Source organism: Jaculus jaculus, chromosome 2, assembly GCF_020740685.1.
Source record: "Jaculus jaculus isolate mJacJac1 chromosome 2, mJacJac1.mat.Y.cur, whole genome shotgun sequence".
In the NCBI taxonomy this organism is placed as follows: domain Eukaryota; kingdom Metazoa; phylum Chordata; class Mammalia; order Rodentia; family Dipodidae; genus Jaculus; species Jaculus jaculus.
Genome location: NC_059103.1, coordinates 120,355,547 through 120,383,215, shown reverse-complemented (window position 1 = coordinate 120,383,215; position 27,669 = coordinate 120,355,547). Strand labels below are relative to the sequence as shown.

The window sequence follows — 27,669 nt, the reverse complement described above, 5'->3', positions numbered from 1 at the left end:
TGGGATGAGTCCTTTTTCCCTGGCAGGTGCAGAAGCCAGGGTTTACATGGGGCCCAGAAGCTTCATTGCATATGCACATGTCTCTCTCTTTCTCTCTCTCTTTGTATGTACACATAAATATATGTGTGTGTGTGTGTGTCTCTCTCTCTCTGTGTGTATCTATATCTCTATATATATGTTGCCCAAACTCTGTGGTCCCTAAAATTTCTGTGGCTCAGTTTCCTCTACTGCTTAAGGGATGCGGAAATCTTTGTTAATACTAAAAGTCCTAATGCCATCCCCAAGGCTCACACAACACAGCCTTCCCCCTCTCTGGTTTGGTTCCTTATGGGGGCTGTAGTAGATAAGAACAGCTGTAGCAACAGACAATACCTCCACTTTCTGAGTGACTCACTGACTCCAGTGTTAGGAGGAAGAAGACATTTTTTTTCTCTCTGGTAAACTGCTTCTTGAATCTCTTTAGGGGTGGGTTTACCAAATAACCTTCTTCAACATTTAAGCTTTCCGACAAACACCCAGTCCTCTAAAGAAAATTAAGTACAGTATTCCTGCTAATTTGGAGGAAAACACACAGGGGAAATGAAAGGTAATCTCTGTAAGTATGCACATATAAGGGACAAATGTGAGCTAAACCTATATAGATCGAACTATAACCAAAAGTTAATATGGAGAGATGGAAAGGGGGAAGGGCAAAAGGATACTTACGATACAGGGTAGATGGGAACTGGAATAAAGTAGAACAGGGACTAGGAGAAGGGGACAGGAAAAAAAAATTGTGCTTGAAAATTCCAGAATAAATTATACCTAAATTTCTGTATGCTAACTAAACAAATTAAAATAGTGAAAAATAATAGATAAAATATTTCTTTGAACTCTCTCTTACTTCTCCTCCCACCACCCTGCACCCCACTTAGGAAAGTGGTTTGGTAATGTGTTTGAATCTGAGAAGCTGGTCTGTGAGGCTTTACACATCCATGGACCCTGCCCTGAAGTGTGAGAGGAAACCACAGAGATAACAGGCCTCAGCAAGCTTTCCAAAACTCAAAGATGCTACGTAAGACTCCACTTTTTTAGAGGTCCTCGAAACTCAGAGAGGCAAGAGAAGCCTCAGCAGTCATCCCATTGTCCAGTGGCTCTGCTTTTCCTTTGGGGTCCAGTGACTCTAGATAAGTTTGGCCTAACTCAGCACACTTAGCATCATTGTACAGTTTTGAGTGCTATACTAAAAATAAAAAATAGAGAATTTAGAATGAGTTTGAAACAATGAAACAAAATGATTAACACTTTAAGCATTAGTATTTTATGTAAATTAAAAAGTTACAAAAAGTACACTTATTACTCAGCCAAGAAAACAATGCTATCATTTATTTGGTACTTGCCAAGAGCCAGGCACTGTGAGAACTGCCTTTCCTATTTGATACTTATTCCGCATACCAGCCTTTTGGAGACAGTGGGATAACTATTTGCTTTGAGAAGAAACCAAGGATTAGGGAGGTTGAGGTTATAACTTGCTCTAAGTTGCATAGCCATCGTGGTGTAGAAACAGATGGAAATGAAGTCAGTCACCTTCACTGTCTGTATCTGAACCATCAGGCTACTGCCTGAACTCTCCAAATATAGCCCCCTAGAGATGTGAGGCTGCTAGACCCCTTCCTGCACAGGGAAGAGAAGCATGGCACACTAATGCTGCTGGGTGGGAGAGTCTTCAGTCTGTGAAGCATTCTTGGCCAAAGGGAATGTCCTGGAACCTTTATACATTTATATAGACAACCTTTAGAAAAGATTACAATTGAGTCCCTTGGGAATGGCTCAGTAGTGGTCAGAGATGGAAGGACTGGCTTGACCTCTCAAGTCCCTGGTAACCCTGTGGTTGTCTATTCGTTAACATAACGTTATTAGTTATCCCACATGGTGCTGTCTACTCACATTGTGAGCAAATCCCAAAGCAATCTGCGCCAGGTAGGCTCATGTATGCAATTTGCACGTGATGAGAATGCAGTGGAAAGAGGTTAATTGAGTTGCCCAGGATTCTACCGGGAACCTGAGCGCGCCTGCCTGTTGTCTGCTGCTTTACCTGAGTACCGAGAGAGCTGACTGACGTGCATCCTGTCCTTCATCCTGCGTCTTTACAAACCTCCACCTCCCACAACCTGTTCCATTTTCAATTATGCTCAGGTGTTGTCTATGAAGTCAGGCCTGGGAGATTGCATGGGGCTAGTCTTCCCACAGCTTCCCAGAGACACCCTGGCCTCTCTCTAGACCATCTCAAAAAGTTAGCGCACACCTTTAATCCCAGCACTCAGGAGGCAGAGGTAGGTGGATCGTTGTGAGTTCAAGGCCAGCCTGAGAATACATAGCGAGTTTCAGTTCAGCCTGGACTACAGTGAGACCCTGCCTCAAAAAAATAAAAAATAAAAGTTGGAGGCATATGTATGTACCCATACCCTCTACTGAGAATTTGTTTTATAGCACCTTTGATCTCAAGTGGATATTTTTTATAAAGGAGATAAAAAAAATAATTGTTTTCTGGGCTTCTCTCCATTTCTTTTTTTAAAATTTTTTTGTTTACTTTTATTTATTTCTTTGACAGTGACAGAGAGACAGAAAGAGGCAGACATATATATATATATGTGTGTGTGTATATATATATATATATATATATATATATATATATATATATATATGGAGAGAGAGAAAGAGAATGGGCATGCCAGGGCCTCCAAGCACTGCAAACAAACTCTAGATGCATGTGCCCCCTTGTGCATCTGTCTTACATGGGTACTGAGGAATCAAGCCTCGAACCGGGGTTCTTAGGCTTCACCGGCAAGTGCTTAACTGCTAAACCACCTCTCCAGCCCCTCTCCATTTCTTAGAGACTGCAGCACCAAGGGGTTGGAGTATCACTGCAGCTAATGAAAGCACAAGGCAGATGCATCACATGGGGAAGCACTTTACTCATAGACTGCTGTGACATTGGAAGTGACTAAAGCTTTGGGTTTAAGGATATGACAAACTCAGAAGTAAGTAGTGCAGGATAAAGCCACAGTACTTAACACCCGCTGACATAGAGATTTTAGCAGACAGTTGCCAAAGAGCATGCTGCCTCTTGGAAGCTGTCTCTGTTGTTCTTCATTCCTTACACAAATGCTGTTTGAGTGCCCCTTGGGTGGGAAGTATTGCTAGACACCACGAGTGTATTAATGAATAAGTTGGGTGACAACTACTGTTCTCATGCAATGTGCATTCTAGTGAGAAAAACAGATCATGTATGAGTCAGTGAATGAATGATAATAGCAATAAATCCCGTGACACACTTTTGGGTGGGGATCCATTCTATGAAGCTGATGGCAATGCAATGACTGAGAAAGAGGAATGGGCTGCGAGACCTCAAAATGGAAGAGCTTAATGCAGGGCACTAGCTGCCTGCCTGTGTGTGTCCTGCATTTACGCATTCTCCAAAGAAAGCTGACCCTTCAGAAGAGAGAACTTTATTCATTGTTATTTCTTTTCTGTGACAATGAAAAGTGGTTTTATTTATTTTTTAATTTATTATTATTATTTTTTTTACTAATTAGTTTTGTACTCAGTGAATACAGTCAAGTTGGTACCATTGGTAGGCTCATCCATGTCCTACCCCTCCCCCTGACCCCTCCTTGTTGAGGTATATGGTTCATGCATTGTAGAGAACTTTAAATTTGTGTTTCTTGTGATGGAAAAAATGACTCAGTAAAGTAAGCACTTGTCATGCCAGCATGATTACTGAGTTTGGATCCCTGGAACCCACACAAAAGCCAGAAGTTGTGGTGGGCATCTGTAAACTCAGTGTACCTATGGCAAGAAAGGAGGCAAAGACAGGAGACTCTTCTGGAAGCTTGTGGCTTAGCTAGCCTGGCAAATGCAGCAGTTAAACAGTGGGAGACTCTGCCTCAAACAAGGTGGAAGACAAGGACCAACACCTGATGTCTTCTGACATTTATTTTTAGTTTTATTTTTGGTCTTTCAAGGTAGGGTCTCACTCTAGCCCAGGCTAACCAAGTATTCACTGGGTAGTCTCAGGGTGGCCTTGAACTCACGATGATCCTTCTACCTCTGCCTCCCAAGTCTGAGATTAAAGACATGTGCCACCACACCCAGCTTCTCTGACCTTTATACATGTGCTGTGGTGCATGAGCATCTGTGCACACATTTGCATGCACACAACACACCATCCCCCAAAATATATGTTTTTTTTTTTCCCCCTGTGGCTACTGTGTTTTCAGAGTGTGGACAGACAGGTAGGTATGAAAGAGAGCCTGTTAGGAATTTGAAAACATAATTTGTAGCCATATTTAATAGTCAACCAAAATTGTTATTAAAGAACGGAGAGGTGGGGGGCAAAGAAAAGAGAAGAGAAAAGAGAAGAGGAAAGTTTACAAAACCTCCCTAATAAAACTAAGCAAGTTGCAAGTTAATGGAACCCATGCCCTTCAAGACAGCATCGTCAAGGCATCTCTCTCTTGAGGTCACTGTGAGTTAGTCTGACTTGAGATGGGGGCTTAGAGGGAGGCAGCTAAATAAGCAATGGTGCTTCAGGAGTTCTAATAGAGGACATAGTTGCTCAGAAATCATTCCCTTTTCCCTCAAACAGCAATGTCTTCTTCTTTGTGCCACACTAGAGCCTTACAGGTTAACTTTTGGCCTGGTCGTCCATTAAGTAACGCAGCTCAGTCACCATTAGACAGTTTGGCCCCAGTGGCTAGGACAGGCTGGGAACACAGTTTGGATGATTAGATTAGCCATGTAATTGCCCCAATTCCATGGCAGATTAATGATGGATTCTTTCATTTCCCATGTAGTATGGTAAGAGGATTAAAGATGATAGAATTTTAAAGAAATTACAGATTTTATTTTAAAAATGAACTTCATGCTATAATAATGAGTTTTACTTACATATTGTCTAATTTGTTATCTTAGAGGAGACACTGCTTTCACAGAGTACAAATCACAAACATCCTCACTCCACCCTCCCCCTACCCCCTACACAAGCTGCCTAATGTTATAGTGGCGGTGCCAATTTCTCCCTGTAAAGATCATGGAAATTTCAGCAATTGCATTTTCCTAACTCTTAAAGGTTTACCTTTTCAGGCCGGGTCCTACACAGGGCAAAGTTGCACACAGTTGATGCAGGTCTAGTTTCCTTCTTTCTCTTTCTTTCTTTCTTTCTTTCTTTTTTTTTTTTGCATGTGTATGTGGTATGTGAAGATGCATGTTTATACATGTGTGTGGATGTGTATGGGTGTGTGTGTGTACATGTGTGTGTGTGAATGTGGAGGCCAGAGATTGACATCTAGTGTCTGTCTTACTCTGTTGTATCTCTAACTTATTTGTTTGTTTGTTTGCAAGCAGATAGAGATAGAGAGATGAGAGACAGAGAGAGAATGGGTACACCAGGGCCTCTATCCACTGCAAACTAACTCCAGATGCATGCATCCCCTTGTGTATCTGGCTTAAGTGGATCCTGGGAAATCAAACCTGGATCCTTTGGCTTTGCAGGCCAATACCTTAACCACTAAGCCATCTCTCCAGTTCCTCTACCTATTATTGTGACATGGGTCTCTGTCCCTGAGCCTGGAACTTACCCATTCAGCTAAACAAGCTGGTCAGCACGCCCGAGATCCTTGTCTCTGCCTTCACAGCTGGGATTGTAGGCATGCACCACATACTTTCATGTATTTTATGTGAGTTCTGGGGTCCAAATGTAGATCTCTATAGCAAGCACTTTACCCACTGAGATATCTTCCCAGCCTCTAATATCATCTAAAAAAATAAGATCACAAATTAATTTTATTAATTTAATAAAATCTATAAATTAACATGCTATAGGTGAATAGGAAGAAATAATATTTTTTGGTGTATTTTGATGTATTTACTGGTTGCTATGACCCACCTAAGGCCTCTAGGCAGTTTTAATTAAAGAAATAAGTGGGCAGGAACCTGCCTGCACCACTCAAGAATATTTGTCCATTTATGAAGTTGGGATCCTCTTACAGTAATTGAATAAAACATAAAGAATCTATATTACACAATCATCTTTAACATAGTCCCTAAGGTGCTAATGTAGCTATGCAAATATGTGCCTTTTGGAAACATTTAACTCTCTTCACTTTCTCTTGCATATAGAACATGGGTGTTGCCAGACTTTGGGGATAGAAAGATGAAAAACACCGTGCCTTAAGGACAGCAAGTTCTAACAGGGAAAACTGATGCCTGAACAAGTAATCTGAAGCACATGAGAGCTGGACCTGTGGCTCAGTTGAGAGAATACTAACCTTGCATGCATGGAACTCTGGGTTTGATCTCTGCCACCAAATAAACTGGGTGTAGGTGTGCTTGCCTGTAATCCCAGAGCTCAGGAGGTAGTGACAGAAGATAAGAAGTTCAAAGCCATCCTCAGCTACAAAGTGAGCTCAAGGTCAGCCTGTGAGACATGAGACCCTGCCACCAGCAATGAATTAATTTGTCCATCAATAAATGAAGTAGTGAAAGAACATGGTGCTGGAATGAGAGGCGTCACAGGTGCAGAAATGTCACAAAGCAGGCTGGCTCTCTAGGAGAAAAGGTTGAGGAGAGTTGTAGAAGGACAACTTTACAGGATTAAGCTTAGAAAGGATAAACTATTGTTTTTTTCAAAATAAATAGAACAAGGGCAATAAAGAGCAATTTTAAAAAAGGAAGTGGATAAGAAGTATTTGGGATGATGGGGTGTGCACTCTGCAGGGAAGTTTACACAAAGATCTCCTCTAGTCAGTAGATTTATTGAGGTTCACAAAGGCAGATGTTTGCCTCATAAATTATGGAGTTCCAGAACAAAGGTCAGGAGAGGTGTGGGCAAGTGTGCCCAGGAGTGAGAAAAGGAAGGGCAGCTTTGGGAAGCTCCACTGTGTGTGCAGTGGACAAAGGAAAAAGCCAAAGAAAATTAGAATCCTTCGTGTTTCCATCCCTTTCCCCACCCTGCCCATGCCTCCTGCCCACCCACTTATCTGCCGAAGGTCCCTACATGCCAACAACGGGAACTGTGACAGGTGAGCCTGGAGCCACAGAGATGAAGAAAAGATCGCGTTTCACCCTTAAAGAGCTCCATATATTCCAAAGGAGCTCCACATATTCAAGGCAAGGAAAAGGGAACAGATGAGGGTTGTTAAGTCATATTCATTAAAAAGAAGTCACAAGAAGTGAGCAGGAGGAAGCCAATAAGGGAAAGGAGAGGGACTAACTTCACTTATTTAAGTTTTCACCCCATCACAGCACCCCTGCCATATATCCTGGGGGAGTTTGACATGTACATCATATTTTGAGAGGCACTTACCTCAAAAATTTGCTTTTGACTTGAACAACCAGGAACTTTTTTTTTTTTGATCAATGAAGCTATTTTTTCATTTCTTTTTATTAACAACTTCCATGATTATAACAAATATCCCATGGTAATACCCTCCCTCCCCTCACTTTCCCCTTTGAAACTCCATTCTCCATCATATCCCCTCTCCATCTCAATCAGTTTCTCTTTTATTTTGATGTCATGATCTTTTCCTCCTATTATGATGGTCTTGTGTAGGTAGTGTCAGGCACTGTGAAGTCATGGATATCCAGGCCATTTTATGTCTGGAGGGAGCACGTTGTAAGGAGTCCTACCCTCCCTTTGGCTCTTACAGTCTTCCTGCCACCTCTTCCACAATAGACCCTGAGTCTTGGAAGGTGTGATAGAAATATTGCAGTACTGAGCACTCCTGTCACTTCTTTCCAGCACCATGATGCCTTCTGAGTCACCCCAAGGTCACTGCCATCTGAAAAGAGAATATTCTCTACCCAAAGTGAGAGTAGCATTAATATAAGGGTATGGATATTAAGAGAAGTGCTTACTGGGCAGTTTAATAAGCATAGTATATACATTTAGCCAGACAGCAGCAGATGTTACACCCCTAGGGCTCATGTCTACCCCGGTTTTAAGTTTTCAGTATCAGGGATGTATTCCCTCCCATAGAGCAGGCCTCCAGTCAAATTAGAGGGCAGTTGGTTTCCACCATGACAGATTGCCACTATTGCACCTGTTGGCTCATTTGGCCTGGCTGGCCAAATATAAGGCTGGCAGTGTCCACTGTTGAGTATCTTCACTGGTGATTTCTCTTTCCCCCACTGAACTGCATGCAGAATGGCTTTTTCTAGCTTTCTGTCAGCTGGTCTACATGGAGGAGGTTATCAGCTCAGTTCCGGCAGGATTTCTCAGTGGCCTTGCAGCCCAACTAGGTGGAGTCTTCAGCAATAGGGTCTTACCATCAACTCCTGGTGGGAAACCAAGGGCCTCGGCAATGGCCTATAATGTTTTGAGGGCATCAGGGACCTCCCTGGCCAACAACTCACTGGAAGGTATTCCCATCCCAACCAAGAACTTTTATGTGATAGGAAAGTTGGGTGCTGCACCACATTTTTGTATCATTCAAAAGAAAGTAGTGTCAGTTCTGTGAACTTGAAGCAGAAAGTAGGATGGATAGTTCTCATTGTTTTAGGTATAACTGTCTGGAGTCAGCTGAATGGATTTCACAGCCAGCTAAGAGCACCTCCTGAGCTCACGCAGCTCAGTTACACCTTTGCAGAAACTTACTTAGCCATCAAGTAGAAAGCCAGTCTCCTAAAATGTTGCATTATATGGAAGAATTATTCATAGAACTTCTTTCAGATACCTTCCAGATATGCCCTGTGATGGAGTAAGTCTTCCTTGAAGAATCTTAGCTCTCAAACAGAACAGATATGAAATCAGCTTCCATAGAATGATCATATCTAATAAAAGTCACTGGAATAGTATAGATGTTTCCCAAACCAGCACAGAATTGTAGTTTTATTAGATCATTTAAAGATGCATATACTTGCAGAGAGAAAAGACACCAAGTGTTTTCAACCCAACCTTCACTTTCTCTCTGTGCCCTGGCAACTGTCCAGATCCTGATGAATTTGATTCTTCACCATTTCCAGTGAAGGCATTTGGGAAGATGACCGTGAGGACATTTGGAGGCACTGCTTTCAGAAAGCTACCAAGTGGCAAAGAGACCTTCTTCTGAACTTCTTTGACCACCAACCTTCCAACTTGCTTATCGTCAATGATTTCCTGATTCATATAAAATCACCTTTATTCGCGTTGAGCCAGGCTGTCGAATATACTTTGTGACTTAACAGCATAAAGTAAAGCATGTTTGTGCTTAATTCATCTTTCCCTCATTTTCAATTCCACAGTGATGCACCTTTATTCCTTTTTATTAAGGAAGTATAGTAGGAAGAGCTAGGGATTTTAACAGTCTTGAAAAGTATAATATAAACATACTGTTATCCTCCCAGGTACATTTATTTTGGCATGTAAAAATAATGCTGTGTTGTTTCTGGCTACTTCCCTGAGTCACCCTGAAAAGCTTTGTGTTGAGAATATAATTTAGCTGTTTTTTGAAATACTGCCACCTTATGTTCTATTATGTGTTGTATCATTTCATGCTAAACATGTCTTAAATAAGGGGCTAATGGATATCTCCTTTTATTTGCTTAAACTTTAGTCTACAAATTCTATTTTATTTTTTTTAAAGAAGAGTCTGAAAATGCTTGGGAAGTAAGTCATGTCACCTGTGCAATCTGAAAACTATATTTAGCAATGCCAGCATTGGCCTCAGCTCAGGAGCAGGGTCCAGGGGCCTCCTGGTGCAGCTGTCAAGCCTCTAGGTGCTGGTGATGGGTGGGGCAGGATGCTAGGGATGAGGCCAACAGTCAGAAAGTAACCAGTGTGAATAGTTTAATGCTTTAACAAGAAGTCCTGAGAGACTGTGGCACTGGCAAAATTGCAGTTCCTTGTATTGCAAAGGGTGTATGTTACACTTTATTAGGGGCTAGACATGGAGATCTCAAAGGCGGAAAATTACTTTTGGTTTTTCTCCTGGATACTTGCTAGAGGAGGCAAGAGAAGACAGGCATCTCTGCAGTCTTTGGATGGAGTGGCTGCTGAAGCCTAGGGTCATCTGCACAGGTCAGATCCAGGTCTGTGTCTCACTAAGCTGCAAAGAGGCCTGATGGAAAAGCTTGATAGGGGAAGTGCTAGAGCTGTGAGCTCTTCAAATTGATTAGTTTGCATATGAAATGCATGCTTCCAAGGTAGGCATTTAAAAATCTCTGGGAATCTTGTCTTGGAAGGGGTGACCTCTACAGAATAAGCATTGTTCCCAAATCAGAAATAGCAAAATAAAAAGGAGTAATTTTTCCTTTTCTGAGGCAGGGTCTTATGTAGCCCATTATGGCCTTAAAGTCTTTGTAGCCAAGGATGACTTTGAACTCCTGATCTTCCTACCTTTACCCTGCAAGTACTGCTATTATAGGGTGCAAATGTATAACACCACGCCCTGTTTCATGCTAGGCTGGGCATTGAACCCACAGCTTTCTTTATTCCAGGCAAGCACTCTACTAACTGAGTTACATCACCAGATGAATGCTGTCACCAGCGGTGGGTTCAAACACTTTGTAGTCCAAGGCTTTCCTCTTGAGGACTTCTACTCAAGTGTGGGGCATGCCACAGAAAATACTTTCAGGAAGGGGTTAAAATGAAGAAGGCTTGGAGTTTAGAAAGAGATAGTACTCTTAGATTTCAGCAAGGAGTGGTGGAGGGGCACCAAATTTCTTCACAATAGCTCTTTGTATTATTTTGTGGCTTTTAGGATTCTGTGTAAACAGATCAATATAAACAAGGAGAAACCTCAGCTGGTAAAGACAGTTCTTTAAGAATACAGGACTACATTTGCCTTATTTTCCAAGGGCGACCATTGTATTGGAATGTAATTCACTGTAATGTAATTTGCAACTCATTTCAAATTTAAACAAAGTTTAAAATTGAGTTAAAAAATCTAGGCTGGTTAACTCATTCATTCTTTAACACTTTGCAAATGAAACTGTAAGATGGGGACTAGAGAGATGGCCTAGTGGTTAAGGCGTTTGCCTCCAAAGCCAAAGGATCCCGGTTTGATTCTCTAGGATCCATTTAAGCCAGAGGCACGGGGGGGGGGGGGGGGGGGGCCATGCATCTGGAGTTCATTTGCAGTGGCTGGGAGCCCTGGTGTGCCCATTCTCTCTCTTTCTCTCTCTCAAATAAATAAATAGATAAAATATATTTCTTTAAAAATCTGTAAGATGGATGACCAGATAAATTGCTCATTTAGGCGAAGGGAAAAAAGAAATGCTGAAAAGGTTAAGCTCAAACTTTGATGTTCTAACTCTTGATTGAGATGGTTTTCAGAACAAGGATTATTGTCTAGGTAGAAAATCTTCAAAGCACTTTCTTTCCTTAGCCCCCCCCCCCCCCCACTGCTGCCCCTTGTGTCAAATATCCTGGCTCTCAGTCAAGGAGAAACATATACCAGATCCCAGGGGGAGGGGCTTCTTTCCTTTCCCCTGGCTCCTTTATGTTCCTTGTCTTTCTATCTTCCCTCAATACAGTGGTCACCCTTGGGAAATAAGGCCAGAGTGGTCCTGTACTCTTAAAGGTCTGGTGAAGGTCAGCTAAGCTTTCTCTTGGCTTCTGTTTTCTTTCCACCTGTGGGTACTTCGAACATAGCACTCACTCTTAATAATCACAGCTACGATTTGAGAGGCCCTTATTGTGTGTCTGGAGATCGTGCACATCTCAGCCCAATTAGAGAGTGCACACTGGGGCGGAGTGATGCGTGTATCCCTGTTTTATAGATGAGGAAGCAGGAACGTGAGACACTTCTAGCTTAGCAGAGGTCATAGGGCAGTGATGCAATTGTTCTCACTCCCAACTACTGTGTCCCACACTTTTCTCCAGTTCCTTCCCTTGTTTTGTTTGAATAGCTCAGAATGTAGACCAGTTCTTCCCATGAGGGAAGTCAGTCTTCATCACAGAGTAGGCAGCATACAAGCATAGAACCTCCTTCCTTTTGTCTTAAATTTGAGCAGTCTGATAAGCAGCCTAGTAACCAAAAAGAGTGAGAGCTGTCTACAAGGGAAGAAGTGCTCTTTGCAATTCCTATTCCCTGTTTGACATGCTCCAAGAATGGGAACTTAGGAAGAAAGACATCTGTAACTCTGCAAATAGTTGTGCCTGTCTGGTAGCATTGGCACTTTGCTTAGCCCAAGTTCTTCAGTGGTTGGCTTTGCAGGGGACTGACTGCCTTTAGAGAAAAGTGAGGGCAGTGTGTCCAGGTCTTGGGAATCCCAAGTAACACACAGAGCATGCACCAGCAGGGACGGAAGGAACAACTACCATCTGCCTCATTCAGAGCATTCTAATGGCCTCTTATCTCCATCTTCCTCCCAGATTGCCACCCATCCTGCCTCATGTGTGCAGGGAAGAGCTCCCATAACTGCACAGTCTGTGGGCCAGCTCACGTGCTGCTGGATGGGCGCTGCCTCGCTCAGTGCCCGGAGAGCCACTTTAACCGGGAAGGTACTTGTATAGGTAAGTGTGTGACCTGCTGAGACAGAATCCCTGTACTCATGTTTATTCTTCGTAGGTCTGAGACACTGTAATTGGAAACCTCACCCTTCTCAGACTTAGGCTGGGTTCCAAATCCTCGCCTGGCTCTTGGCAACATCAGCATGTGCAATGAGAACATGGAAATTGTCTTCTTCAAGTGAAGAAGCTTGGATCCATGTGTGAAAAATTAGAGACAGCTTTGCTCTTGAGAATATATTTGAATGAGCTGGGTTTCTCTGCCTGGAAGACCATGATCTGGATAGACACAACCCTCCGAGATTAAAGAATAGCCCTCCAGGAATCAGAACTTGATTCAGCATAACTCTGTTACTATAGCTCTTTTTAAAGTATATACTTTTAACTATCACAGGAATGTGTGCTTACTGTATCAGGTTTGAAAGTTCAGAACAGAAAACAAAATAGGGCTCTCAGAGGAGAACTCTCACAACTCAAAAACAACTATTGGAATATATTGGATATATTCTTTTTAAAATTTTTATTTATGTGTTTGAGGGAGAGAGAATAAAAGACAGATAGATAGAGAATGGACACGCCAGAGTGTCCAGCCATTGCAAAAAAATTCCAGACACATGTTGCACCTTGTACATCTGGCTTATGTGGGTACTGGAGAATAGAACCTGGGTTCTTGGCTTTGCAAGAAAGCACCTTAAAGGTTCAGCCATCTCTCCTGCCTGATACTTTCTTTTTTATCTACCTGTTATGCATGTTGTCATGTACCTGAGAACAAATTAGAGCCATATATTTTTGTATTTGCCTCCAAATGTTAAGCCATAAGTAAATTCCCATATTACAAAAAATATGCATATTAAGTTTAAATATTTTTCATAGCTGTGTAACATTCCAGTTTTTTCACCCCTACCCACTTTGCTTTTCATGGAAGATGGAGAAAGGATTAAGATTCTTAAGGGTGGGGGCTGGAGAGATGGCTTAACGGTTGAGCGCTTGCCTGTAAAGCCTAAGGACCCTGGTTCGAGGCTCGATTCCCCAGGACCCACGTTAGCCAGATGCACAAGGGGGCTCACGTGTCTGGAGTTCGTTTACAGTGGCTGGAGGCCCTGGCGCACCCATTCTCTCTCTCTCTGTCTCTATCTGCCTCTTCCTCTCTCTGTCACTCTCAAATAAATAAATAAATAACAAAAAAAAATATTTAAAAAAGACTCTTAAGGATGTTGAGAATCTCTTTTACTGTATCTTGCTGTAGCAGCAGATACCTTCTTGTTGTTGGAACAAAACACTCAACCAAAGGAAGGGTTTAGTTGAGTCTACAATTTTAAAGAGAAAGTTCCTTATGGAAGGCAGAGCATGACCAGCCTTTGCAGAAAACTTGGTGCATCTCCATCACAGGAAGAAGTAATAGTGCTCATAAGCTGGTCCTGAACATACAGTGGGCTGGGCTGATAGAATTCCTTCAATGTCCATCCCAGTGACACACCTCCTCTCACAAGGCTCTGCCTCCCAAATCACCACCAGCTGGGGACCAAGCATTCAAAGCACATATGGTTATTAGGACATTTCACATTCAAACCACCACAAATTCTCAATGAGGTTCTGTTTTGGTTATCTGCTCCCATCCATCACTAGTGCCTTAAAGTATACAAATTGAGTAGATTGCAAACAATTCGTTATTATTTTTTCAAGTTCTAGAACTGGATGGGCTCAGTGGGACAGTTCTCTCCAAGGATCCTGTTAATGACTTCTTTGTTGACATATCAGTCACTTGGGTGGGTGAAGAATCTCTTGCTCCATGAGGTCTCTTAGGCTAAGAACTTCCTCAAAACATGAGGAAGGCTCATAGGACGTCACTACTGTCTTAGTCAGCCTTGTATACCAGTTGTCCTCCCTGGACTGAGACTAAGCAAATACTGCAAGCTTCTTTGGATCTAACCCTGAAGTCTTCTTACCTTTCTGCTACATTCAGTTGGTCAAAGCAGATCTAAGGGGATAAACACCTGGAATCCCTTTCTCAGAGGAGGAATGGTTTATGACTATAGTGAGAGATCATGGTGACTGTAGAGCAGGTATGCAGATATTCTGTACAGGGACAGATCTTATGACAAGGGATGCAGGTGACTTAGACAGGAACACAGATATTCTGTACAAGTCAGGTCTTATGGTGAGGGATGGAGGTGACTTAGAGCAGGTGTGCAGATATTTTGTACAGGTCAGGTCTTATGGCAAGGGATGCAGGTGACTTAGACAGGTACACAGATATTCTGTACAAGTCAGGTCTTATGGTGAGGGATGGAGGTGGCTTAGATCAGGTACACAGATATGTTGGACAGGTCAGGTCTTATGGTGAGGGATGGAGGTGACTTAGACAGGTACACAGATATGCTGGACAGGGGCAGGTCTGCAGCACGGGGAGCAGAGCAGTTCGCTTCACTTTCCCTGGCCAGAGCAGAATGGAACAAAAGGGAAGAAAGTTTTTATGTCCTTATTTGATGTGTACATCTAATTTAAGAGCAACTTTACATCACTAAATTTAACAGAGATTCTGTTAATCTTGAGTTTAGTAAAGCATTTTATTGGAATTGGCAAAGTAGTTAATTTTAAGCACCTTGTGATAGTGCAGTGTAGCCTTATATATGCAGGAAGTAAAAAATACAAGTCAAACCATTTTATCAAGAGTCCTATTTTGTTTCCAAAAATAGGTTTGAGGCCGGCCAATAGGAAGAAGTTCATTGTGGTGAAATTCGATTTTTTTTAGGGTCAGTAAGCATGTAGTAAGTGTATATAATACTTTTAAAGTAAGTGAACTCTTGTTTGATGTACCTGCTCTCAAACTCCAAAAAGCAAATGCTGAGTGAATGCAGGTCTAAATGACTGGAGAGCAATACTACTTTATTTCTGGAATTTTCTTCCTTTGCCCAAGCACCTTTTTAATCTCTGGGCCTTGAGTTCCTGTATGCAAAGTCCTCCCGCAGCTCAGCCGGATGACCGCGTGCTTTGTCCTTGAAAGCCATCATGTCAGGAGGTTTTCTCCTGGCCTTGCTGCTCTGGGTGTAAATTGTGTGGAAGAGGAATGTCCGAGTAACTCCACCTCCTCTGTGTCTGCTCACAGGAAGTAGATGGATGGTGCCCCCGCCAGCAGGGCAAAGGGGGTCGCTGCAAACATTCTGCAGAGGAGACATGGTGGTAGAAATCACCATGGAATTGCTTGGGTTCTGGCAACCATTTTCACAGGGGAGACTCAGGAATGCAGAAGGGGGATAATTTCATCCTGCTAATCACCAGCTCCCTTTCTTGCTTGCTTGCCTTTTTTTTTTAAAGCACCTTATCTCCTGCTGGCCTCTTGCCAGAAGGGAGAGGCATCTGACTTGACTTGGAATCTGTGTCTTTGCTCCCCACCGCACTGTGCCAGAAGGGAGTTCATCAGTTCCAGCAAGCTCCACATAGCTTGGGCCCCTCACCTCCCCACCTCTTGGAATCAGACAAGCTTAGCCCTCTTAGACCTCAGTGGAGAATGCTTAAATCTCCTGCCATATGCTGCCTGACTTGGCAGCATGAGCCAGCTATAGCCACAGCCTATTTTCTCTGTCTCTTCCTTTCCTTCTTTCTTTCCTTCTTTCTCTCTTTCTTTCTTCCTTTCTTTCTTCCTTCTTTCCTTCCTTCCTTCCTTCCTTCCTTCCTTCCTTCCTTCCTTCCTTCCTTCCTTCCTTCCTTCCTCTCTCTCTTTCTTTCTTCTTGTCCTTATCTTTATTGACTGCCCCTTAGAGAGACTTGCCTTTTTTTTAATTTTAACAATGTAATATCTCATATTAATTTGGTGTTTTGTTCTGAGGAAGACATAACTTTGCCATAATTTTGTCTAAGACTTTGAACTTGAGATGCAGCTTTTGATAACCTGCAGAAAGAAGACTATTTTTCTGTTCTTTGTATTTTAATTAGGTATTGCTGATAAAACGGATCCAAGTCGAGACCTGGAGGTAGAGCCTTGCTGGCATCCCACTCTGGGGAGAAGTGTCAGTGTCATGTGCTGTGTTAGGTTCCCCTCTCCAACTTGTCCACTAGCAATTCTGAAAAGCAAAAACCCTTCTTTTCCTGCTCTTTGTTTGGCGTCGTGGTGCTTTGAAGTCGGGGAGTCTTGCCTTCATTGTATCTGATGTGACTTGGATTTGAACTTCATTCTGGAGTGAAGTTCCCCGGGAATGCTGGCTGATGGCTCAGATTCCTGTAGGTCTAGATTATAGATGGACAGGTACCCTCATTCCACAGATGTAGTCTGAGTCAGGTCAAGGGAGTGCTCAGAAAACTTCAGTGACCACAGGTAGAGATTTGGTGGCGTGAAGAGGGGCGTTGAATGTGTCATGCATTTGCAGGCCAAGCTGCTCATTCCAGTCCTGGCTTTTCCATTTCTTTCAGAATGCCACCCAACCTGCAGGCAGTGCCATGGGCCACTAGAATCTGACTGTGTCTCCTGTCACCCTCACGTCACTCTTAACAGTGGGAGCTGTGAGACCAGCTGCAAGCAAGAGCAGTTCCTCAACCTCGTGGGATACTGTGCTGGTAGGTGGCTCTTCCTTCTCAGTCCTCTGAAGTCCCAGGGCTGGAGGTTCCACACCGGGTGAAAGGGGCGCTGGCACTTATCCCTTTGGCTCAGATTTCGAACACTTGTTGTCCAACAAATGTTCGTCTCTTGTCCAGGAACTCAACGTCAGTTTTCCCTCAGACATTGATTGATAAATGTCTGTGAATTCAAATATAACATTCATTTTCTTTGTATTCTGAGGTAGGTTCTCAAATGTATCCATTACTTTTCTTGTTGCTGTGGGAAAATACCTGGTAAGAACAACAGAAAGGGTTTATTTTTTTAAAATATTTTATTCACTTATTTGCAAGCACAGAGATAGAGACAAAGATGAGACAGAGAAATGTTCCCCCAGCCTTTGCAAACAAACAAATGCATGTGCTACTTTGTTTCAATAACCTTGGAATCATATATCATTTGTGTTCACCTATCTATTCAATAACAACTATATATATATATATATATATATATATATATATATATATATATATGTAATTACATATGCTATATCTGAGTCTCTTTTAATGGATAGGAGCTCAGAATCCAGGGGAAAAATGAGTAAAATAATGGCCTTGCCACCAAAGAATATATGCTGAAAATAACAAGTTTGTGGATTATTATGTATTTTCTACTTTCTTTAAAATGTGGGAGAAATTTTCATGGTATGTTTTTAGCAGCTCCTTCCTCAGTTGTGCGGGGCTGGCTGGGAGGCACGGTGGTGCGCTATGTGCTAACGAGGAGAAAACTGTTGCATGACTAAAGGTGCATTATGGGTAAGAACTCTGCAAGCTGAGCAAGGAGGACTCGAGTAGGGAGAGATGAGCATGAGCAGGTAGAACCTGAATTGATCTGCAGGAAAACCCTAAAAATTTTATGCTCTAGCATATTTCATAAATAAATATTTATATAAGGAGATTGGACAATTTCAATTTTTAATGAGCTCTATTCTCTCCAATGTCCAGACATTCTTTGGTAGTGAATTAGGTGATTAGGAGCTACATTAATTTTTTAAATCTAATAGGGACCATTAGGAGAGAGAATCATGGGCCTTTACTCATTGACTTTTGAAGTTCGCAGCTTCAAAATGAACTGAAAATCCTTGGCTGTCCATGAAGTTAGGTATATTCAATCATGGTTTTAAATGTGGTCATCATCATCCGATGCTCAGAAATTCTTTGTTCAGTAAGAGTTGGTATCTGTGACAGAAACATTTGGCAAACTGTTTCAATTATGGAACCATCAGAGAAGTGTATAGACCCCAAAGCTTGCTTTTTCACTGAGTATATGCTTGTCCTAAACATTCTTCATTTCTCTGTTGCATTGTGGCTCATTCATCCATTTACTGATTCATCAAATGTTTATTAAATCTGTGCTTTGTGCTAGGCTGGCACTTGTATAGGCTCTGGGGATAAAAGGATGAAGAAAATGTGTTGTTTTCATTTAAAAAATGTAATTTAGGGCTGGAGAGATGGCTTAGCGGTTAAGCGCTTGCCTGTGAAGCCTAAGGACCCCGGTTCGAGGCTCGGTTCCCCAGGTCCCACGTTAGCCAGATGCACAAGGGGGCGCACGCGTCTGGAGTTCGTTTGCAGAGGCTGGAAGCCCTGGCGCGCCCATTCTCTCTCTCTCCCTCTACCTGTCTTTCTCTCTGTGTCTGTCGCTCTCAAATAAATAAATAAAATTTTTTAAAAAAATGTAATTTAGGGCTGGGGATATGGCTCAATCTTTAAAATGCTTGCTAGATGGATGGGAGGACATGAGTTCAGGACCCCCAGCATCCATGCAAGAGATAGGTATGGTGGCATTTGCATCTAGTACCAGCACTGGAGAGGCAAATATTAGAGGATGCCTAGGGTTTGCTGGCTAAGTCATCTGGCCAAATCACTGTGAGTTCTAGGTTTAGTGAGAAACCTAGCCCAAAGACTGAGGTGGAGAATAATTAAGGAAGACACTTGATGTCAACCTCTGACCTCCATGTACATGTTAGCATACATAAGCACTTATACACATGTGTACATACAGATAAACTTACATACATACAGGCTCATCACATATGCATACACAAGTAAAATAAAATAAATAGCTTAGTTTGAAAAGGCTATCATAATAAAATAAAGAGACTGCATGGATTTAACAACAGAAATAAATTTCATCACAGCTATGGAGTCCAGGAGTCCAGGATGAAGGTTCCCCCAAAGCTGGTTTCTTCTTAGGCTTCTCTTCTTGTTGAGCAGATGCCCATTCTCTTGCTTCTCCATGTGGCCATCTGTCTTCCCTCTTTATAAAGCATCATTCAGATGGAATTTAGGTCTCCTTAGCCTCATTTTCATTTAGTTGCATCTTTCAAGGCCCTATTCACCATTCCATGTGGTGGTACTAAGAATCAGGGCCTCTACATATGACCTGGGGGAAGCACAGGAGTCATCCTGTAACAGAAGGGGATAAGCAATTAATATGATGTTGCTTGGTGCTTTATGCAGAGAGCATAAGGTCTGGGATGAGCTGTGGCCCAGGACCTAGTCTGGACTAGAAGGTATACTTGGGTGAGATTGTTTGATAATTCTTGAGCATGTTTCAACAGAGATGATCTTGAAAGGTGAGTAAGAATTGGAGAGGAGTATGGAAATTTAAAGCAATCCACAGTTTCTGAGGAGATAATCTGTTCAGTCACTCATTCACACTTAGGTAGATGGTCAGCCCAAGCATAGGCATGGTGGTTTTAGAGTGAAAAGAAGCAGGCTTTGTGCCATTCATACACAGGGTTTGCAAAGAATGTTCTTTTCTTCAAGGCCCTTGAGATCTCAGGAATCTGGGAGCTGTTTTGTAGTTTGTGAGGGTTTGTTTGTTTTCTTTGAGACAGTATCTCACATCTGTAGCACAAACTGGCCTGGAACTCATGAAAATATTCCTGCCTTAGCCTCCTAAGTGCTGGGATTCCAAGCATGATCTAGAAAGTTTTTAAGCAGGGAATGTCAGGTCCATTTCTATGAAGAAAAAGATCGGCAGATGATCCTTGAAAGAACACGAGCCAAGGGCAGAAAGGCCTCTAGGAGTTAGCTGCAGGATTCCAGATGAGAGATCAAAGCCATTAATGAGTAAAATGCTGGGGAGATGAGGGGAAAGACAGGGATACACCTTCAGCAGGTGTAAATGATAGATATGTTTGACCTATAGCTGATTGCTATTTGTGGGCAAAAATGCTCAGTGACAATTTCATGTGATTCAACTTTACAGAAACATCATAAATAGCTCATCTCTTACTGTAGTCATAGGGAAGTGGGGGCCTCCCAAGGTTATTTCTAGGTTTCATGCCATGAAGGCATGAATGCAAGCATCTACCCACGGCAGGAAAACGTTCAAGACGCAGTGAGTACAGCTTTGCATTTGGACAAGCTGAACAGGGTTGACAGGTGGACATCAGGGTAGCTGCCAGGATGAAGGTTGGAAGGGTGAGTGAACTGGTTTCTTCTCTAGTCATCAGAATCTCATCTCCTGACTTAACATGACCCTGGACCTAAGGCCCTGGAATTATATATATATATTTTAATGTTTTCTGAAGCATTTCCTTAGTCAGGTCATGGTCCATGTGTGAAATGTTCAGATAGCTTTGATCTAAACTCAGGAAGGTTTGAGAAGGAGCTGTGTAGTAAAAGACCAAACAGAGTTGATCTGTCCCACTGTATCCTCAGTGCAGTAGCCTTGGGATCACTGGGCTCAGTTGAGAAGGGTCTTCTCAGTCATGTGTGAACACCTTCCAAGAGGCCAGGAAATGCACAAAAGGTTTATTTTTTAAATTAATTTCTTCTGTTTTATTCAATTATTTGAGAGTGTGAGAGAGAGATAGTAAAATAGAGAGAAAAAGGCCGAGAGAGAGAATGAGCATTTCCAGGGCCTCCAGCTACTGTCAAACATACTCCCGACATCTGCGCCACCTTGCACATCTGGCTTATGTGGGTTCTGGGAAATCAAACCTGGGTCCTTTGGCTTTGCAGGAAAGTTCCTTCACCACTAAACCATCTCTCCAGCTCCAAAGGATTTGTTCTTGATCTGAGCTGTACCCAAAATCATCACCGGAGACCTCTTAATTGCATTTAGCTGTTTAAAAAAGAAAATTACATCTAATCTATCACATAGACAAGAGTAAACACATCCTGGGAATAGGTCCAATAACCTCAATGTGTTCTCTCACATATGGAGATGTCTTATGTAGGTACTTTCTCTTCCAAGTCCATGAAAGCAAATAGATAGTTAGGAGATTTAGGCCAGTTCTGAAGGGCTTATTTTAGCAATGACAAATGAACTGGGGTATGACACAGGAGTGTATAAGCCTGGAACAGGCACTGTTAAGTGCTGTGCAAAACCAGTAGATATTCTTCAAACTTCTTTGTTCCATATCTCAACCTTATCAAAAATTTCCAGAGCCTGAGGGGCTTTCTCCTATTCATAGAAGATGGTGAAATTAAAAAGAAAGCACAGATTTAAAAAATCCTAAGGGGAAAATGTCCAAATGCAGATGCATTTAAAAAAGAAAAACTCGCTGGGCTTTGTGGAATTCTTAGTCCAGTAGTATGGCTGTAATTTTTTTTAGTCCTTATATAAAAAGATGAGAATGTTGAGTGATACTACAGAGCGCACAAGTTGCTGCTTTGTTAGAAGGGAGGGATAAAATCTTTGTTCTTGGGCTGGAGAAATATCTTAGTGGTTAAGCTGCTTGCCTGCAAAAACTAAAGACTCAGGTTCAATTCCCCAGGACCCATGTAAGCCAGATGTGCAAGGTGGCACATGGGTCTGGAGATCATTTGCAGTGCCTGGAGGCCCTGGCACTCCCATTCTCCTTTCTCTATCTGCCTCTTTCTGTCTCTCAAATAAATGAATATGTATATAAACAAAACTCAGTTCTCTTTATGTGGTCATTTCTTAGGTGCTGGCTTACTTTGTGTGAGACTGTGCATAGAAGACAAGTGTCAGTGAAGAAATACTACCGAGCACTCTCTTACTGCATAGTTCTAAGGAGAGAGGTGTCATGGGCAGCAGAGTCTCAGCCATGAAACTTTGGGAGTGAATTAAACCCTTACAACTATTTGGCCAGCAGTTTGGGTTAAGTTAAACAACTTTCCTTATTGCAGAATTTTTAGATTTTTAAAGATGCGTGTGTATATTGTGTATCACTGATATAATGAAGACTGGTTACTATTTCCCATTTAGTTGAAGACCCCTACTTTCCCCTTTTTGTAGCATCTCACAGTCCTAACCAATGACATACAGAAATGTCTTTATTAACCTATACACAAATTTTAGGCTGTCTAACTCCCTCCCTCCTTCTCCCTGTCCTTTCTCTGTGTGTCAGCAGAGGGGTCACCTGAAGAGATATACCGTTTGTTTCCTGAAGAGCATTGTTGTTAATATTTTTCCAGCAAATCTTTAAAACAAATGAACAACTACCCACAAATACTTTTACTCAATTTCTGTGGTTTTCTTCATTATTATCATTTCTGAAAAGGGGCCCTCAATTTTGTATTGTGTGTGTGAAAGAAAGAGAAAGAGAGAGAGAGAGAGAGAGAATATAGAAATACACAGAAGCAAAGGTTGTTGCCATGTCTGTATTTTTGGATAAACTGATCCAGCTATACACCGAGCAATGACAAGGGCTTTCAAGTTGAAAATTGTCAGGAACCGAGCACGGTGCCCTGCATGAGCCAGTGCACCCTGCATTCTCTTCTGCCCCCAGACATGGTGGCTTGATGCTAGAGCAGGCGACAGCTCTTCTCCACAGCAGCTTTTCCATGCCGAGAGGTGGGCTGACAATGGAATGGGAAAGGAAAAAGAGGCATGGATTTTAAATGTGATCATCAAAATGTACCCATCATCCCTCAGTGCCTAGACTGAGTTTCTTCCCTTCCAGAACCTGTCCCATCTCTTCATCTCCCACATTGGAATTCCTCCTATGCCCATCCTTTCTTCCAGTGACTTGGCATTTACTCACTCAAGCTCTCTGTGGGTGATCTTTGCCCAGGCATCTAATGATAGGCGATAATTATGAGGACATGGTGTGCAAAAAGGGCTGTGCTTATTGCTGGGAAGGCTCGTTTGCCACTTAGCATTCATGTGATCTATAAGGGAAGTGCTAATTTCAATCCCCCATTTTACATATAAAGAAAGTTCAAAACAAAAGAATTAAGTAATTGGCTCAAAATGACAAAAGTCAGAAGTGATAGATTTGAACTTGGAGAATGGTATTTCTGAATCCACATGCTGTCATTTGTTATAAGTACTCAATGATGCTGAGTATAGCTGAGCACACACATTAGGGACTCGTGAATGGATTTTTGGTCAATAGATGGGCAGGCAGGGGTGGGTATGACAAATAACAGAACTTGAGAGAGGTGGATGCTATTAGGAAAAGCTTCAAGATCATGCTCGTCTGTTTTGAATGCAGAGGAAGCTGTGTTAGACTGCCACACGTACATGCATCTCTGTTGTGCAGTGTCCTTGATAATGAATAAACTTTAAGGGAAACCCTTATCCCATACTAAATTTTAATAATCCATAGCATCCACAATTAGCCTTAATCTTTTTAAGTGTTTACATACTTGCATTTTTTTCAGTTATAGTCAATAGCTGTGACTCTCTTTCTTATTTTCTTTTAAATATCACATTAATTTACATGTTTCCATGTGTTGACAGTCTAAGAAAAATCTCAATAATTGTCGCTTTTAATAGCTAATACCATTCAGTGATACCTGTATGACTTAACTTAGTTATTTTCTTGTTGAGAACCTTGGAGTTGACAAATAGGAGGTGGGTTGCTGGTTCATGGACTTATAATTTGAAAAGCATTTTCTTATTGATTTTCTCATTTGATGAATTGAATAGACTTTCTTATAGAAGTGAGAATACTAAATCATTCCCATTGTGTTGATTTAGGAATTAAAACAAATACAGTGTATTGTAACTAGCACGTAGACGATGCTTGAGAAATGGTAGATTGAAAAAATGACTGGAATTGGGTCCCTAAACTCTGTTCTAACCCCCTTTCTGCTGCATGGTGATTTCATTAAGGACCTTTCTTCTTAGTGTGATCCATATTCTGCTCTTATCTTGTATTTTTCACCTTCCTCTTCATTTCCTTTGGTCCTGCTCTTCTATCTCTATATTTTTCAATTTTCGTATGCCTCTATTTTTAACACTTACTTCTTTATTTTCCTTATCTTCTTTTCCTGTAATGCACTTTCTTTTCTTATTTCTCATCATGTCACCCTATCTTCTGTTGCTTGAACTATGAGTTGTATATCCAATCTCTTTCTGGAACTTTCCCTGATTGTGTCTCTCTTGTTCTCTCAAGTTGTTTTTATTTATGAGATCACACTGTCTGCTGAGGGATGATTGAACACTTCAAGACATTCTTTGAGCTTTTCCTTTTCAGAAAAAAAGAACATGACCTATGCTTAAATTGAGCCCTTCCTAAATTAAAAGGAAGAATAACTTGTATTTTCTCCTTCGTGTGACTTCCTACACAATACTCTACTCAGCTTTAGTCATGACAAAAAGACCTTACAAGCTTCATCCACAAGACTTACAGTAGAGTCAGGGATCCTGCTGTCTATGGGCCAGGTCAAAATTTCAGAGATGGCTTTTGTGGGTCTACGTTAGCAGAATGTAGCTGCATTTGGCATAGTTTTCTCTTTAGTACAAAAGGCAGTAAGCCCTAAGACATACTAGCCTGGTTTTTTTTCATGCACACATAAATCTCTTTGGATTACTTGTGACTTAGTTGTGAGTATGGTCCTTAGCATGATTGTTGTATCTCATTGAACCCACTACAGGCAAAGAACAGAGTCTTAACTGAGAATTTCACTGAGTCAGCTCTGCATATATGTTGTCGCCTTAAATCTTCCATGCATCTTGGGGAGTCTGGCCCTGTGATGAGTTGTGCTTCCATTTTACTGGTGAAGAGCTTAGAATTACAGCTGGGAGTCAGTGGAGCTGGACTTTGCAACCAAGCAGTGCCGCTTCAGAGGGTGGCCTTGTGACTACTTTGCCAGTGGCTCCACAGCCTGATCTTCCCATCCGACCCTCTTTACTTCTTGGCAGTCCCCTTATTTACCTTTTTTTTTTTTTTCCGAGGCAATTCCAGGCTGGCCTGGAATTAACTATGTAGAGTCAGGGTGGCCATGAACTCTCGGCAATCCTCCTACCTCTGCCTCCGAGTGCTGGGATTAAAGGCGTGTGCCACCACACCTGGCTTATTTACCTCTTTTCGATAAAATCATACCTGTAAGATCTTCCCTCACATGTCTTCCCTCTTCATGTCTATGCCCAGTCAGCTCTTAGTCTGCTGTTCCCTTCCAGTCACCACAGTGTTTTCTTTTCCATTTAGAGGAATTACAACATCTGGTAAAACAAAACAAGCAAACATCACTTTTTCTTTCAATGTCTCTGTCTTCCATTTCCTTCCTTTCTCCTCACTTGAAAAAAGGAGCTCCAAGCCAGGCATGGTGGCACATGCCTTTAATCTCAGCACTAGGGAGGCAGAGGTAGGAGGATGGCTGTGAGTTTGAAGTCACCTTGAGACTACATAGAAAATTCCAGGTCAGCCTGGGCTAGGTAAGACACTCCCTCCAAAAGAAAGAAAGAGAGAGAGAGGGGGGGGGGGAAGAAGGAAGGAAGGAAGGAAGGAAGGAAGGAAGGAAGGAAGGAAGGAAGGAAGGAAGGAAGGAAGAAAGAAAGAAAGAAAGAAAGAAAGAAAGAAAGAAAGAAAGAAAGAAAGAAAGAAAGAAAGAAGAGCTACTGCCCACTATCTGTTACCTAGAACTCATCTGCCCATCCCTCCAAGGCAGTCACTTCCTCTTGGAATCTGTCCACCCTTCCTTTTTTCCCCCTGCTCATTTCCTTCCTCTACCCTGTCCTCTAGGACCTTTGTCTTTCAAAGCAGTAATCATTATTTCTTTTGTTTCCTTGGACTAAATGTAGAAGCCTTATTTCTCTCCACTCACAGGAACCCTATACTGAAAATGCACCAAGGAAGCCCTCTACTTGACCCACTCCACAAGTCCATCTTCGTTCTTCTCTTGCCCATCGTGTTCATCACTGATTTGGTAATGAGCACAATTCAGAACCATTGAGTGATGCCTGTGTCTTAACTACCCCTGGTTCATATCCACATGACTGTGATATCTTACAGATTCTGGCTGTGTAATGGTTCTGAGCTGTGTTTCTTCTTCTCTCTTACCATTGAAAAATCCTAGGTCTAGGCTGAAGAGGTGGCTTAGTGGTTAAGGTGTTTGCCTGCAAAGCCTAAGGACCCAGGTTTGATTCCGCAGGTCCCATGTAAGCCAGATGCACAAGGTGGCACATGTGTCTGGAGTTTGCAGTGGCTGGAGACCCTGGTACACCCATTCTCTCTCTGTCTGTCTCAAATAAATAAAAATTTAAAAAAAAAAAAACTTTTTAAACAGGAAAAAGAAAAACCCTAGGCTCATTCTTCCTAGATGGCACCCTCACTTCCTCCCTTACAGTCTCTGCCCCACTAAACTCACCCACTTCTTCCCAAGTTGAAGGTCATTCTCATTCAAGATTAGTATTGGCATTTAAGATATTCTTTGATCTCAGAATGTCTTGATGGCTCCCCACTGTCTCCCACATTAAGAGTAAATTCATCACCCTGATTTCCAAGGCCCCTGCTCTCCCATCGTGGGTGTGTTCTTCTCTCCCTGCGAAATGCCCTCCACTAGCATCATTTCCAAACATCAAATAAGCACTCATGTCTAAGCCCCTTGCCTTCCCATGGGTGAAGTTTGCTCCAGGTCTTCCTGGACCTTTACTGCATCTTGAGGGCGGCTTTCATATCATCATACCAGCATCTCCAGGAAAGGCTCTGAGTCCGACTCCTGCTCTGCCTCCTGTAGAACCTTCTATACCACATCATAATCAACTTGTTTGCCATAAATGCTGACTTTCTATTTTGAAGTCAAGTGAAACCTAAGTTGGATACAAGGTATGTAGACACAGGAGCAAGAATGGGGCTCATGTCAACTGACGGCAGTGCACGAGCTGCCACCAGTTCTGAGGCTTTGACCTTGTCCCCTCACCTATACCCGACACCCCCCTCCTCATCCTGTCTCCTTGGCTCCTACTGCAACTTCTCAACACTTCAGTTTGTCAATAGTGAAAATCACCGTCCTGTAGCATAAATGTCGGTCTGTTGAGGTGTTTTGTTTAGTTTAGTTTTTGCTTTGTTAAGAATAAAGCAATAGCCAAAGGCACTGAATGAAGCGGTTTTGTTTTCTTATTTGGTTGGTTGGTTTTGTTTGGTTTGTTTTGTTTTCTGAACTCATTTAGAGCCTTTGAGAACATATATTTTTAAGAGCTTCTGGGTGGGCTGAACCCAGAGCAACAATCAACAGGGGAAGAAACAGGGTGCTTCATTCTCTTCTGCCGTCTGTATGTCAGTCTTTGCAATCTTTTTGTGCTTATCCCACCAACTGAACCCTATCAACACAAAAATAGCATCAGAATTTGGGTTCTATGCTCTTAAAAAGCCAGCGATTGCTATATGATATCATTTTTTTTTGTATTTGATAGACATTTATGTTGATTGTTTTAACTGCTTCTTATACACACAGGGTAGTTA

At 42.1% G+C, this 27,669-nt stretch overlaps 1 protein-coding gene across 3 annotated transcripts in view; it reads left to right on the top strand.

Annotated features, from left to right (window-relative positions):
* Positions 1-27,669, top strand: part of Fras1 (Fraser extracellular matrix complex subunit 1) — a 482,271-nt gene that overhangs the window by 266,299 nt on the left and 188,303 nt on the right. For all 3 annotated transcript variants that reach the window (XM_045144057.1, XM_045144056.1, XM_045144058.1), the window contains 2 exons: positions 12,335-12,475; positions 16,877-17,020. In XM_045144057.1, coding sequence (XP_044999992.1) covers positions 12,335-12,475; positions 16,877-17,020 — 285 coding nt within the window. The remainder of the gene's footprint in view (positions 1-12,334; positions 12,476-16,876; positions 17,021-27,669) is intronic.